Source organism: Garra rufa, chromosome 2, assembly GCF_049309525.1.
Source record: "Garra rufa chromosome 2, GarRuf1.0, whole genome shotgun sequence".
Lineage (NCBI taxonomy): Eukaryota > Metazoa > Chordata > Actinopteri > Cypriniformes > Cyprinidae > Garra > Garra rufa.
In genome coordinates, this window is record NC_133362.1 from 15,819,697 (window position 1) to 15,836,321 (window position 16,625).

Sequence of the window (16,625 nt, forward strand, 5' to 3'; positions counted from 1 at the left end):
GGGCCGGGGGGTGTTTATAAAAATCTTTCGGATGTGATATTTTTTTGCACAGAAGTCTAAAAACTATTTGAAATATGAGTGAAACATTTGTTGCTCCCACACTCTTTTCCTCCCCCTTGGAAAACGGGGAGGAAAAAAGAGAACGAGTGCTGGAATCCGCTGCGGTTTGGGCTGGGCTTGTCAGGGAGCGAGTCTGCCCAAAAATGGTAATAACAGACCCCGTACACGGCTGCTGGAAAACTTTCCCGCGTTTCCTTTTTTTCCTTCCTCGAAAGCTTGTAGACTCCTGAATGATGTCACCAGCTACCGGCGGGAAAGACTCATGCTCAGGTATGCGGGCACTTGAGCTCCTACGACCATAAACCCATGACAAAACCATGTGTCAGGAGGTTTCCTCCAGACCAGACATGTTCAGTTATTCTTAACTGAGTGTTAAGAGAAAACTAAGCATCAGTAAACTAACTAACCAACTAAACAGCCCAGTGTAGGATCATCATATGTTGAACTTCATGACACATTAATCCTTATGTATGTCATGCTGTATGTATGTGGGTGTGTTGGGTCAGATGGAAATGAGAGGCCCCGAGGTGTTTTTTTCCCGTCTCGGGATGTAGGCACTGCACTGTGATAGAGCATCATTTCCGACACTGTTCATTAACAGCTAACACACACACACTGTGTGCTATGTTTGCTCCATACTGGCTATTAAACACCCTCTGTGACTTTAATGATGCATGTGTGTGTGTGTGAGACAAATTGGTTATTGTTCTGCATTCTGACAGGACTGAAAGGTCAGTAGAGAAGTGAAGTCTGTTCTGCAAACACACACATGCACACACACTGCAGGTATAGAGTGCATATCTCGTAAAAAAGACATATGGACTCAAAGTCAAATCTGGAGTGAATTTGAGTTGAGAAAGTGAATGTGTGTGGGAAACCATCTGATTGGCTGGAGTTTATGTTTATCCGTGAAAGTATTTCAGCAAGTTCAGACTGGACCAATAGAATCAGAAACACATTTTCCTGTCTAGTAACATCTGTGTGGGTTTGTGAGAGTTTGTCTGCAATTTGAGAAAAAAAATGCCCCTCAGGCCGGACAGGTGTGAGGTGATTCAGCTTAAAACAGCAGTGAGACCTTATGAACCCTCTCTCTCTTTGTAGCCTGTCTCCATCTGTGAGGTCAGATTTTCATTGTTTTGTACACGTGTCCCTTCTTGATGTCTTCTCAGCCAATCAGAAAATGCTTATGGGGTCTGTAGTTACCACAGTTCAATTTATAGTGCAACAAGACCAAATTCTGTTAGGTTTCAGTAAGTGTTCTGTTTTCGTTTATACTCAGTTTTTTTTAACTAATCATTTTATTCAGCAAGGACATTAAATTGATGTGACAGTAAAGACATTGTTTAAAAGAGTCCTAAAAATGCTGCAAATTGTAATATTTCACAATATTAATGTTTTATTTTGTATTATTATCAAATAAATGCAGACTTGATGAGCATAAGAGATTTCTATCAAAAACGGTTAACTCCAGACTTTTGAACTATTGTGTATGTGCTAAGCTTCTGTTCTCACTCATTTGTAGAAAAATTCTGCATAACTAGTGCAGACAGACAGACAGAATTGCAGAAAACAGGATTTAACCCTTTGCCGTTTAACCATCTAAATAGACAATGCCAAAAGATACGACATTGGTTTTAGTCAGTGTTGTTTCATGCAAGCAAACAGATTGCATTTTATTGGTGCGAAAAATGAACAATTAACAATTTGAAAGTGATTCGGATTAATTTAGGTGCCCTGTCAAGAGTATTTCAGCACAGTGTTTAGCGCTCATCAACAGCGGAATGTACCGTTAACAGAATCAAACTTCATGAAAACCGCTCGGTTCCAGTGTGTTTAATGGTCCTGATTAAGAACCGGTTCTCAGGTTGCCAGCTCTAGGCCCGTGCCAGCTCCGTTAACGTATTCCGGTAGACCATTAGTTGGGGGAGGGGGGTGGGGTGTTTATAAAAATCTCTTGGATGTGATTTTTTTGCACAGAAGTCTAAAAACTCTTTGAAATATGAGTGAAACATTTGTTGCTCCCACACTCTTTTTCTCCCCCATGGAAAACGGGATTCGTTTTTTGTCAGTGTTGTCTCATGCAAACAAACAGATTGCATTTTTATTGGTGCTGCTTGTGCCACAGAAATAAATTAAACTCTGCAACTATAGAGTTTTCAGCAAAGCTCATTTGCATTTGAAAATATGATACTGCATTCAAATTTGCAACAATGTTCAACAAAAGTTTTCCTGCTGATATTTGCCACTACCATTCGAACATATGAATAGTCTCAAGTAGGGATGCACGATATTTATCGGACAGATAAATTATCGACCGATTTGGGTAAAAATGACGTCATTTTTATTGCTCCGATAAATAAATGAAACCCGATCCGATAAAGTACTCTTGCTGGTAAATCAATCAATCAGTCTGGTTTATCTGAGATTCATCTGCTTTCCGAGTGCAAGTGACTGCAGCTGTAAACTGCAGTGACTCTCAGCCTTTGTCGCGTGTAAGACGTCATCATCTGTGTCGTCATCATCGCCTTCGCAGGTCTGGAAGTTTTTCACGGTGACAGAGGAGGACGATGCTACTGCTATTTGCAACACATGTTTAGCAAGGATTCCGAGAGGAGGTGAAAAGCCGTTAAGTTTTAACAATCTTATATCTCACTTCAGTGGTCGCGGTGAATCTGTTTTAGGGGCCGTTCACATGTCGCGCCTAAAAACGCGTGGAAAACGCTGAAGCGCCGCCTTCTCTTTCTTTCCAAACCCAAAGTCTTTGCCAAACCGCTCTGTAGTTTGAGCTCCAGTGGCGTCTGCCGTTGCTAAGCAGCCATGACATGCGCTCTCCATAAAGACGCGTTAGTTTCAGCAAAGAATACATAGATTTTCAGCATTAAAAATCACTGGCAGTAGCTCTGTTATCAAATTTATTTAAAAATGTTTATTCCTGTACAGCTTTGATAAGCTATTTCTCCACCTTGCCAGTGCTTTCAGTGTTATTAAGGGAAAGGATGAAGCTGATTGGTTGGTTCATGTCACATGACCTGCGTTGCGCTTGCAGCATTCTGAAGAGTTGAGATGTTTTTATCTCGATTCTGATGTTTTATTCCCCGCCTTGTACGATTTGGCTGCTGCACACATTCATAATATGATCAATAAGAATGGACTACACGTAAGCTTTACCACAGACATTTGGACATCTGACTTTACTCCATGATGCACTTTTCATTTTTTCCAGGTTGACAAAATGTCAAAGCCTTTTATTTTATTTAGAATTGTGGTGCCTTACACAAAAAAAAAATTTTTTTTTGAAGAGTCAGGACTGTTTGCTATGATTGTTAGACCCAGATATATAATATAAATTTCATTAGTTTATCTTAGATTTTGTATTCTCCTGTGTGCACAAAATTATCATATAAAAATATGAATGTATTGGTTATCGGTATCGGCATCGGCCAAAAGAAGGACTTAATTATCGGTTATCGGTATCGGTTAGAATTTTTCATATCGTGCATCCCTAGTCTCAAGTGAACCAAAACATACAGTGTTTATTTTAATGAGGGTTGACTTGAGACTATTTTTTAAACATATTTATATCATAATTGTCATACGTTCAAATGGTAGTTGTACATTTAAACTGAAGAATTTCTAAATTGCTTGCTACCCTGTTGAAAAAAAAACAGCATATGCTGGTTAGGTATGTTTTAAACGAATGGCAGCTGGATTGAGCTGGTTTAAGATAGTCCTTAGTTGGTCATGAGCTGGTTTAAGATGTCCCTGAGCTGGTTTAATCTGGTCCTAAACTGGTCCTATGCAACTAGCTCCTGCTCAGGACCAGTTTAAACCAGCTTAAACCAGCTGCCATGCTTCGGAACATACCTATCCGGCATATGCTGTTTTTTTTCAACAGGGTAAGTATCCAGGGACCATCCAGAACATGCTGGCAAATACTTAGCAGCTCCCCACCAACTGTATCCTAACATCATAATAGTGGATTTCCTTTAGAAAATATAAAACTATGATTTTTATACTGAAATTGGCCCTGCAGTGTCGTGGAGTGTGCGGACAGTACTAGCGAGTTATTTTAAGTGTTTCCATACTGCAGTAGTTCAGTCTGCCTTGGGCAGGGTTTAAATGGTTCTGTTTGCAGATCCTCATGCTCTGATAAGAAAATGTAGATTTTCAAAAACAGGAAACAGTTCAGCTCTAGTGAATCTGAATCAGTCACATATCATTGGGTTCTGAGATCTGTATCTGTCTGACCAGCTGCTTTGTTTATTTTCTTGGTGTCTGTCTTCGTGTAGTAAAGGGTTAATGTAGGAAGAATCAAAAGAATTAAACTGGGTCTACTTGTCGCAATCAATCCTCTGTTTTTCTCTGTCTCTGTCACTTGTTCTCTTTCTCTCTACCTCTGTTAGAGGGGTAAGTTGAGTATCCCAGTGGGATACAGTGGCTGCTTTTGAGCCTGAGCCTTGAGTCTGAGGTGAGTTCCCTGAAATCTGTCGGAGATCTTAGATCTAAGGAGAATCTGAAATTCCTTGTTGAGAGACTGACACATTCCATCTCTATATCAACAACTTTTTTTCCCCATGTTTCTTTGCTGACTATTAGGGAAAATAGTACTATACACTTAATGGTAGCTGTAAGCATAACCCAATTAGCCAAAATGTCTAATAAACCAACACGCAAGCAGCAGGGTATGTGTAAAACTTTGTGAATGGCATCTGCTTCAATTTCTGCGGGCACAGATGCCGTGTAGGCCTGCATATAACACATGATTTTCTTAGACGTCATAAGTGCATGCCGTTTTTTTTTTTTTTACTACTACTTGGAAAGCTGGCATTTTCGGTTTCTAGTTTAGCCAATGTATTGCACCGAGTGAGGATACAGCATTAGTATATTTTTTTTTTTTGGTCAATGTTTTCTTTTTTTATTTTAATTGTTCAAGAATTAAAGGAAGAAAAGAGAAATTACTGTATCTAGATTATTGTAAAGTAATGCTTCGAACACCTGAGTGAAAGTGACACACTTTGTTGTAGTTGAAGTTAGAAAAGCTTCCTAAAATAAGCTATGTTCATTAAAGCATTAGTTCACTTCCAGAATAAAAAATTCCTGATAATTTACTGACCCACTTGTCGTCAAAGATGCTCATGCCTTTCCTTCATTAGTCAAAAAGAAATCAAGGTGTTTGAGGAAAACATTCCAGGATTTTTCTTCATATAGTGGACTTCAATGGGGATCAACAGGTTGAAGGTCCAAATTGCAGTTTCAATGCAGCTTCAAAGAGCTCTACACAATCCCAGCCGAGGAATAATGTCTAGTCTATTGAAATTATCTGTCTTTTTCTTTTAAAAAATAATAAAAGGTATATACCTTTTAACCACAAATGCTCATCTTGTACTAGCTCTGCAATGCACGTCTACGCATTACGTAATCACATTGGAAATGTCACATGTGGTTAGTTCTTCATCTGTGTACTTTGGTTTAAAAAGGTAGGGTCCGGCGAAAAATTCCATCTCATTTTCTACTCCAACTTCAAGATCATCCATTCAGTGATTTACCTTTTTTTGCAAAGGGCGTTTGACTTTCTTTGCACGTTTGCTTAGCAAACACTGGGTCGGTACTTCCGTCTACGTCAAGAATAGCATTTGTGGTTAAAAAGTATAGATTTTTTTTTGTTTCGCAAGATAAGACCTTTATTCTTCATCTGGGATCGTGTAGAGCAGGGGTTTTCAAACCTGTCCTGGAGCCTCCCCTGCCCTGCACATTTTGCTTGTCTCTCTCATCTAATACACCTGATTCAAATCATCAGCTCATTAGTAGAGACTGCAAGACCTGAATTGGGTGTGCCTAATAAGGGAGACATACAAAATGTGCAGGGCAGGGGAGGCTCCAGGACAGGTTTGAAAACCCCTGGTGTAGAGCCCTTTGAAGCTGCATTGGAACTGCAGTTTGGACCTTCAACTCGCTGATCCCCATTAAAGTACAATACATAAAGAAAAATTCTGGAAAATTTTCCTCAAGAACCTTAATTTCTTATCAACTGAAGAAAGAAAGACATGAACATCTAAATGATCAGGAAATGTTTATTCTGGAAGTAAACTAATCCTTTAAAGGGATAGTTCACCTAAAATGTAAATTCTGTTAGCATTTATTCACCCTCAAGTTGTTCCAAACCTGTATGAATTTTTTTCTTCTGCTGAACACAAAAGAAGATAATTTGAAGAGTATGGTGGTTACAACCCTGCAGCTCTCAGACACAGGCTCTAGTTTATTGCTTTTCTACAGCTTGCTATGTCTCGCCACTTCTAATATTCATCCACTGATGTACAAATGCAATTTTGTTTTATTAAAAAAATGTATTAGGGCAGATTGAGCCAAATCCTAGTACAGACAGTGGAAGATTAATGCAATGCTCCAATTAAGTTTGTCTCATGATTTCATTCAAAACAGTAAGACAATGTTTTATTCATGCATACGCATTTACTATTCATGAGATAATGCGTCATTGTTTCATGACATCATAACCGGCACGTCTGTGAGCGACAGCTGTCGCCACCAGAATGACATGCATGATGACGTGCATGACACATCTCATGCCATTTCCTGCCCTGCAGTTTAATGTCAGGACGTGATGAGGTACTTTATCCCTCACTGTGCTCTTTCAGCCAGTGAAAGAACAGCTTGAATAGCTCTACAATAGTGTAGAAAATTCTGCCACCTCATTTACTGAGACTGCGTGTGTGCTCGAGCCAGACCGAGATGCTGCGGGATGCAGTTTTTTGATGTATGTGTGTGCGTTCTTAAAAAGTTTCTTTTATTGACTGTGTTTGATCCTCCTTCGGCTCTGCAGTTTGCAAAGTCAAATATGTCAAGTCAGACCCTTTTTTATCTTAGTGAAAGTCATGCAAATCATCACATGCCGCTCCTAACCTGATGATGTGCTCCAAATGAGGACTTTGTTCTTTGTATCTGTCCGACAGACTTACACAGAAGCAAGCCTTAGTAGTGTTCCTTGTATATATAATGCAACATCGCTGGGAGCTGTAACATGCTGCAGTGAGGAAATGTGTGCACATACACTGTGTGTGTTTTAACTTTAATTAACGTGAAAGCAGCGATCCGAGCGAGTCAGCGTTTAGCTCTAAGTGAAGCCGCAGGCTTGTTGATAAGATTATTAATGAGCTATTAAACTCTGTGTCTGGAAACGTGAAAATAAGAGACAGCCTTACCTTAGGAGGGTGTAGTGTGTGGGGGGGATGGATAATGTGGAATGCGTGTGGAACCGAGACAGTGGGCCGCGCGTCTCGGGGGCTGATCAGCACTTCCTGTCTGGAGGAGAAAGCCAGCAGACACCAACAAACAGCCCACTAACAGACAGATAGGGTGAGAGAGAAACAGATGGAAAAAAAATAGGTTTATATGTCTAAGTTTAGGCTAATACTTGGGGATAGGGTTTAGTTCAAAGCAGTAATGATGTTTGTCTTAGCAAACAGCACTAATGTGAAAGATAAACAGATGTAGAGACAGACAGGCATTTCATCTATTGAAAGGGGATGATGTCATTGTCTGTGTATGTATGCGGTTAGCGTTTTGTTTAAATAGGTAGCAGCTGTTACACCTGTCGCACGTGCACACCTGAATAGGCGGAGGTGCACAGGCGTTTTGTGTGTCTAAAGGCCCCAAAATGTGTTTGGTCACTTGGGACACGTTTGAAAAAAGTATTAAAGGAGTAGTTCACTTTCAGAACAAAAATTTACAGATAATGTACTCACCCCCTTGTCATCCAAGATGTTCATGTCTTTCTTCAGTCGTAAGGAAATTATGTTTTTTAAGTAAAACATTTTAGGATTTCTCTCCATATAATGGACTTCTGTGGTCCCCCCCCCCCCCCCCGAGTTTGAACTTCCAAAATGCAGCTTCAAAGGGCTCTAAACGATCACATCCGAGGAAAGAAGGGTCTTATCTAGCAAAATGAAGGGTTATTTTCTAAAAAAAAAATTACAATTTATATATTTTTAACCTCAAATGCTCATCTTGTCTAGCTCGGCAAGACGAGCGTTTGAGATTAAAAAGTATATAAGTTGTAAATGTTTTTAAAAAAATAATCGATTGTTTCGCTAGATAAGACCCTTCTTCCTTGGCTGGGATCATTTAGAGCCCTTTGAAGCTGCATTTAAACTGCGTTTTGGAAGTTCAAACTCGGGGGCACCATAGAAGTCCATTATTTAGAGAGAAAAACATAATTTCCTTACGACTGAAGAAAGAAAGACATGAACATCTTGGATGACAAAGGGGTAAGTACATAATCTGTAAATTTTTGTTCTGAAAGTGAACTACTTCTTTAATGTCATTGCATTAGATTAGGAAAGTGCTGATATTAAAATTCTGTCTGATACGAAAAGTCTATCATATTTATGGGTTATCTTCCATAACATGGAAATAATTGTTATATTAAAATTATTGATTTAAATATTACATTTAAATAAGCAATGTTATTAAATAATATTATTTAATAACATTTTAATTTAGCACATTCACATTAAGATCAATTAAATATTACATTGAGCATTGATATTACTTTATTTGTGTTTTTGAAAATGAAATTTTTAAAAGGGATAGTTTACGCAAAAATGAAAATTAGATTTAAAAATGATTTACTTACCCTCAAGCTATCCTAGGTGTATATGACTTTTTTCTTTTAGACGAATACAATCAGAGTTATATAATAAAATGTCCTGGCTCTTCCAAGCTTTATAATGGCAGTGAATGGGTGTTGAGATTTTGAATCAAAATAAAGTGCATCCATTCATAATAAAATGTGCTCCACAAAGCTCTGGGGGCCTTCTGAAGCAAATTGATGCATTTGTAAGAAAAATATCCATTGTTAAATCTTTATAAACTGTAATCTCTAACTTCAGCTAACTGTTGTATCCATGTTCCAGCAGATGACGTATTACGTAGGGGTAGCGTACGTAAGTCTCGAGAGAACCAAGTTTTGTTTACAGCAAAGGAAAACCAGTTTCCTCTTGGCTTATATCGAAATCCTCCGACATTTTTCTTTACAAATCCTCGTTTTGTACTTCTAATTTGTGACCAGTGTTTTTTTGCTCTTTCTGTTTCGCTTCCGAGTTCATCACTTCTGATTGGAGCTTACGCTACACCTACGTCCTACGTCTTTCGCTGGAACTCAACTCTCTCGAGAACGCACGTATGACAGTTAGCGGAAGCTGAATACAGTGGATAAAGTTTATAAAGTTTTAAATATACTTATATATTTTTGTTATAGAAATGTATTGATTAATTTCAGAAGGCCCTTATTAAGCCCCTCCAGCTGAGTGGAGTACTTTTTATGATGGATTAATGCACTTTATTGAACTTAAATAAATTTCACTGCCATTATAAAGCTTGGAAGTGCCAGGACATTTTTTAATATAACTTTAACTGTATTCGTCTAAAGGAAGAAAGTCATTTACAACTACGATGGTGTGAGAGGGAGTTAATCATGCGTAATTTTCATTTTAACTATCCCTTTCAGGGAGTGTTAAATGTCAGCAAAGGTAATCTAACTGTAAATTTTCCATTTTTGGTTTACTATTATTATTAAAGGAATAGTTCACTTCCAGAACAAAAATCTACAGATAATGTACTCACTCCCTTGTCATCCAAAATGTTCATGTCTTTATTTTTTCAGTCATAAAGAAATTATGTTTTTTGAGGAAAACATTTTAGGATTTCTCTACATATAATGGATATGTATGGTGCCCCTGAGTTTGAACTTCCAAAATGCAGTTTAAATGCAGCTTCAATGGGCTCTAAATGATTCCAGTCAAGGAAGAATGGTCTTATCTAGCGAAACGATCAGTTATTTTCTAAAACTTTTTTACAGTTTATATATTCTTTAACTGCAAACACTTGTCTTGGTCTAACTCTGCCTGAACTGTTTGTATACCTGTTTATAGGGCTGGGCAATTTGGCTTAGAATCAAAATCTCGATTAATTGAACATTTTAACCCGATTACGATTAATGAACGATTATTTTATTTATTAACAAAATTATATTTAATTATATTTATATAATAATTATTTTTTTTGCCCTCATAGTTCACTGACAAGTTTTGTACAGTAAATATGTTCACATATTACAAGCGAGAGATTTTTGGATGAAGGGTGCATTACTTGATTTTAAAATAATTGAAGGAAAAACACTATCTATGATCTATGATTATTAATTGAACATCAGTGTTGAACAACTGAAATTAAAGCAAGCATTGCTTAAAACGAAAAGTCACATTTTTCTTAAATTAGTGAAAATAAATAACTTGCACTATTGGAAACAAAATAAATAATTTTCAATGTTTTTCATATTAAAAGTAGAAAATAAGCAGTATCTCCTCTAAATAAAATTACCCTTGTATATCCTGTAAATACTTTTTACTGTATAAATACTGTTTAAGCTCTCCATCGACATATCGGCGGAATAACGTAACGGAGCGCTTGTGTTTTTTAAAGGGAAAGTAATTGAAATAATCTTCCTGGAAAAATTTTAACGATTATAGGTTCTGAATGTCGATTTCGATTATTTTTCGATTAATCGCCCAGCCCTACCTGTTTATGACAGTTCTCATTTTATCCTGAAACTTAAAACTGTTATTTTCGCAAGATAAGACCCTTTCTTGGCTGGGATAATTTTAGAGCCTTTTAAAGCTGCATTTTGGAAGTTCAAACTCAGGGGCACCATAGAAGTCCACTATATGGAAAGAAATCCTAAAATGTTTTCCTCAAAAAACATAATTTCTTTATGACTGAAGAAAGAAACACATGAACATCTTGAATGACAAAGAGGTGAGTACGTTATCTGTAAATTTTGAACTACTCCTTTAAGCCTCTAAATTATCAGTGTGATCAAAATGTTTCTAAAAATTACTAAATGCTTTCTATCTTCTAATTTATAGTTCTTACTTTTAAATGCCTTTTAGTGCAATTCCATAAGATGTCCTTCTTCAGATTGTGGTCCACATGTCTTTTTGCACTGATATTTTAAGATTTCTGAGTGCCCACATACTTTTTTTGGGGGCTGCTGCATGTATTTTAGAGATGTTCTATAAAAAACGTTTCCACAATAGCTGTAAATAAACAGGTCATTTGGTTTGGCTTATGGGGGAGTTTGTTTGTGTGTATGTGTGTGTCTCGGACCACCTGGTTGTTTGTAGGTTTTCTGGCATTCGTAGTTGCTATAGCAACCCCACAACGACGAGCTGAGCTGCACTGTATTTCACACCAGAGGGAGGAAAAGAGAGAGAGCAGGAAAAGAAGGAAAGAGAAGGAGTGAAACAGAGGGTTCAAAAAGAGCTATAGTAATGAAATATTTGTAGCAGCATTCCTGCTGAGTGAGCAGAGATCTGCTGCCTGTGTGACTATATTTACATGCATTTGTGTGTGTGAGTATACATTTGCATGCCTCTGCATAGCTTATATATCTTTTTGTTTTGTGGATTTTTGTGCGCTTAGGCTTAGTGTAATTTGTATTAAATAGTAAATATATATCTTTATCAGTAGAGCTTCATTCTCAAAAATCATGTTAAACTGTATGCATGGTCATAATATATATCACTTAAAAGTTTGACGTCAGTAACTTTCATTCGGCGAGGACACATTGAATTGATCAAACGTGGCAGTAAATGCTATTCTTGTTTTAAACAATTATTCTCGTAACAGATTCCAGACGAAAAAAGAATAGTTTTCACAAAAATATTAGGCAACAAAAACTTGGAAAATAAGAAATGTTTTTTGAGGACAAAATTAGCATATTAGAATTATTTCTCACAGATCATTCGATGCTGAAGACATGAGTAAAGGCTGCTTTGCCATCACAGGAATAAATTATATTTTAAAATATATAAAAAATAAAACAATTATTTATAGTATTAATAATTCACAATATTACTGTTCTTCTGTATTTTTTGTAAGTTTTGTAAGTTTTCACCCCCAGCTCTCTGACGCATTCTGAAGCATCAGTGAGTGCTTGAACCTTCTGTAATAGTTGAATAGTTGAGTGCCTTAGTTGTCCTCATTGTAAAAAGGTGGATCTCAAAATCATACTGTCATTGTTGGAAAGGGTTCAAATACACAAAAATGCAGAAACACCAAAGAATTTATGGGACTTGAAGAATTTTTCTAAAGGACAGCAGGCAGTTTAACTGTTTAAGTCAAACAAGGAACTCATGAACAACTATCACTAAACAAAACAACACAGTATTAAGAATCAAGTGTATGTAAACTTTTGAACAAGGTTATTTTTATAAATTCAACTATTATTTTCTCTTGTGGACTATATGTAAATGTCTTATGCGAAATATCTTCTTCAGGTCAGTACTAAATAAAAAATAACATGCATTTTGTATGATCCCTCTTATTTTGGAAAAATAATTAACATTTTGCAGATTCTGCAAGATGTATGTAAACTTTTGACCTCAACTGTATATTATAAAAATGTTAGTATTTAATTAGTATGCAAACAGCATCTGTGCTTTATCTGTTTGATGGTTTGTATGGTAAAACCCTCTTGGAAAAGTTACATCTTTGAATTCATCCTTTTATTAAAATCAGTGCTCTGTTGAACTCTTCTCGAACAGAAGAAGTTGTCTTATGTAAACGCCCCCTAAGAAAACCAGTCAGTTTAATTACACAGGTCTTCTTTAAAAACTGTTAGTTGAATAGTCGCTTAGGCAGCCCAGCAGCTAGTTAAAAACATGTTGTTTTGCACATCTCTCAACTAAAAGCATGATATGCGACAGTGGGCACATTCAGTGATTTTTACTAGAAGACTCTATTGAAAAAAAGTTGGTCATCTTTAGTTGGTCATGAGCTGGTTTACGGATTTAAGCTGGTTCTGTACAACTAGCTCCAGCTCCAATCAAAATTTTTTGAACAGTAGGTATTTTTTTTTAGTATTTTTTTTTTCTTAACAAGTCTGCTGACCAAGCCTGCGTTTATTTGATCCAAAGTACAGCAAAAACAGTAAAATGTTGAAATATTTTAATTATTTAAAATAACTGTTTTCTATTTTCTATTTTCAAAATGTAATTTATTCCTGTAATTTCAAAGCTGAATTTTAGCATCACTACTCCAGTCACATGATCCTTCAGAAATCATTCTAATATTCTAATTTGCTGCTCAAAAAACATTTATTATTATAATAATTATAGCTGATATATAATTTTTTTCAGGTTTCTTTGATGAATAGAAAGTTTAGAAGAACAACATTTATCTGAAATAGAAATCTTTTGTAACATTATGCCTTTAAATCAATTTAAAGCATGCTTGCTAAATAAAAGTATTCATTTCTATAGTTTCTTTCCCCCCCAAAATTATACTGACTTTTGAATGGTATAGTAGCTTTTTATTTCAGATAAATGCTGATCTTTGAATCTTTTTTGTTCATCAAAGAATCCTGAAAATATGTACTCGACTGTTTTAAATATTAATAATAATAATAATAATTCAATGTTTTTTTAAACAGCAAATCAGAATTCAGAAACACAATTCTGAAGACTTGAGTAATGATGCTGAAAATTTAGCTTTGATCACAGGAATAAATTACATTTTAAAATATATTGAAATAGAAAGCAGTTATTTTTAATAGTACAAATGTTTCACAATATTACAGTTTTTGCTGTGCTTTGGATTAAATAAATGCAGGCTTGGTGAGCAAAAGAGACTTCTTTAAAAAACATTAAAAAATCTTACCGTTCCAAAACTTTTGGCTGGTGGTGTACCTTACCAGCATATGCTGCTTTTTTATCAACAGGGTTTTTTTAATCTAGTTTTGTGACATTGCTCGCAGAAACATACGGTAGTATGGTCGTATGGTACTATCTTGAATGTTTATTGTATCTCTAGCCGTGTTAGAGTTTGTCTGGATGCATGCTGTAAGTGTGTACTGTGTAGTATTAATTAAGTTTGTAGCTTTTGTTCTTTCACATTTTCATTTTCATTACTGTAGTTGGAATATTGTAACGGCAGTAGTAGCTTTCGTGTGTGTGCTTGCCAACCAGCGTCTGCACTTCCTCTTGAATTAATTTATTATAATCCTACTGCTTGACTCACATTTACCTCCAGATATTCCCATGTTATGGCATTTCCTTTTTAGTGGCTGCCAAATTCCACAATGTTTCTCACCTGACCTGTGCTCTATTACCCATAATCCATCATTAAAACTGCACACCCCAGCCCACCCATGGGGACCGGCTGTATCCCATCATGCAGCAGTCCTGTCTCTTCTCATGCCCACATCTAGACATTTCTCCTCACCTCTCAAAGTTGGAACAAACTCCTGCTTTTACGGGCATAACCTGAAGTGTCTATGATTCCGTTAAGTGGCATATCAATCGTATTAGATTGTGAGTGTGTTTAGCTTCTGTTCTGCTCCACAGCTGTTTCTCATCAGCTCACTAACATACCGAAGAATCCTGAAGCCACAGATACTCAGCGCTGCCATGACAACCCCTGTAGAGCGCTTACCCTCCTCTACTCTCTCTCTCTCTCTCTCTCTTACTGTCACAATCAGGCATGGTTGTGGATGAATACAGAATTAACAAAGTATTCATTCGCTTGCATAGCGCAGGTGTATGAAATAAATAAAACTGGTTACATTGTTTATATCATGAGGAAATGACATTTTCATTGACATTTTAAGAGTATTGTACTATCAACATAACTTTTGCGTGCTGGCTCAGGCTTTGTGTAGCACCTGCGGCTCTGCAAATCCTTCTGAATGCAGCATTGGTTCATCCAAAAATAAAGATTCTGTTATTAATTACACACTCACATGTTGTTCCAAACCTGTAAGACCTCTGTTCATCTTCGAAACACAAAATAAGATATTTTTGATAAAATCCAAGAGCTTTCTGACCCTGCATAGACAGTAACACAACTGACACATTCAAGGTAGTAAGGATATAGTTCAGATATGACATGGAAAAGAAATCAAGTTTTTTTTGTGCACAAAAAGTATTCTTGTAGCTTAATAAAATTAAGGCTGAACCATGTTACTTGGACTGTTTTATTGATGACCTTACTTGATGAATGTGTTTCGGTTGCATTGCTGTCTATGCAGGGAAGGTCAGAAAGCACTCGGATTTCATGAAAAATCTCTTAATTTGTCTTCTGAAGATCAACAAAGACTTATGGTTTGGTTAGACATGAGGGTGAGTAATTAATGACAGAATTTTCATTTTTGGGTGAACTATCACTTTAACAATTTGAGCTGCATATTTCAGTGTGGATTTTGTGAACTCATTGGATCTTTTATAGAGTTTTCTGCCAAGTCTTATTTGCACATTCCAGGCATTTGCTGCATTATATTTGAACTGTGTTTGGTTTTATTTCTCTTCTAAATGTATGAATCACTCTTTTTCAGACGTTTACTGCATGGTGCAATTCTCATCTACGAAAGGCAGGGACGCAGATCGAAAACATTGAGGAGGATTTTAGAGACGGACTCAAACTCATGCTGCTCCTAGAGGTCATTTCAGGTCAGTAACCTCTAATTACAGTCTCACCTTGAACCCGGTCGATCCTTTTTACATTTGGAAGCTTGTATCTTCTTTGACTTTATGAAAATTAGTTACACAAAATTAGTTACACAAACAAAATATACATTATAACTTAAATATACTTAAAAAAATTGACAACAAGTCAAATTTCATTGAATCAAGAGCTTGTGGATCTAAAATGAAACGGGAAACTCTGCTTTCTTCTCTCTATTTATACAAATTTATATAAAAAAAAAAATTACCTTTTTTCTCAAAAGAGAACTTGTGTACTACAAGCTAGTTGATAACTATATATTAATATTTCAATATTTATGTACACTACCAGTCAAAAGTGTTTGAACAGTAAGATTTTTAATGTTTTTTAAAGATGTCTCTTCTGCTCAATAAGCCTGCATTTATTTTAAGTACAGCAAAAACAGTAAAATTCTGAAATATTTTTACTATTTAAAATGACTGTTTTCTATTTTAATACATTTTAAAATGTTATTTATTCTGCATCATTACTCAAGTCTTCAGTGTCACATGATCCTTAAAATCATTCTAATATGCTGATTTGCTGTTCAAGAAACATTTTTTATTATTATTATTATCAATATTTAAAACAATTTAGTACATTTGGGACTCTTTGATGAATAGAAAGATCCAAATATCAGCATTTGTCAGAAATAAAAAGCTTTCGTAACATTATGCACTACACCATTCATAGCTTGGAGTCAGGATAGTTTTTTTTGGAAATAAATTATAGAAATTAATATTTTTATTTAGCAAGGATGCTTTAAAAATCATCAAAAGTGATAATAAAGACATTTATAATGTTACAAAAGATTTCTATTTCAGATAAATGCTGTTCTTTTGAACTTTCTATTAATCAAAGAAACCTGAAACCTGTTTTTAACATAGTAATAATAATACATTTTATTCTGAGCAGCGAATCAGAATATTAGAATGATTTCTGAAGGATCATGTGACTGGAGTAATGATGCTAAAAATTCAGCTTTGAAATCACAGGAATAAATTAAATTT

General features: G+C 35.9%; 1 protein-coding gene across 5 annotated transcripts in view; it reads left to right on the forward strand.

Moving 5' to 3' along the window:
• Window positions 1-16,625, forward strand: part of actn1 (actinin, alpha 1) — a 41,936-nt gene that overhangs the window by 1,585 nt on the left and 23,726 nt on the right. For all 5 annotated transcript variants that reach the window (XM_073833761.1, XM_073833757.1, XM_073833759.1 and 2 more), the window contains exon 2: window positions 15,467-15,581. In XM_073833761.1, coding sequence (XP_073689862.1) covers window positions 15,467-15,581 — 115 coding nt within the window. The remainder of the gene's footprint in view (window positions 1-15,466; window positions 15,582-16,625) is intronic.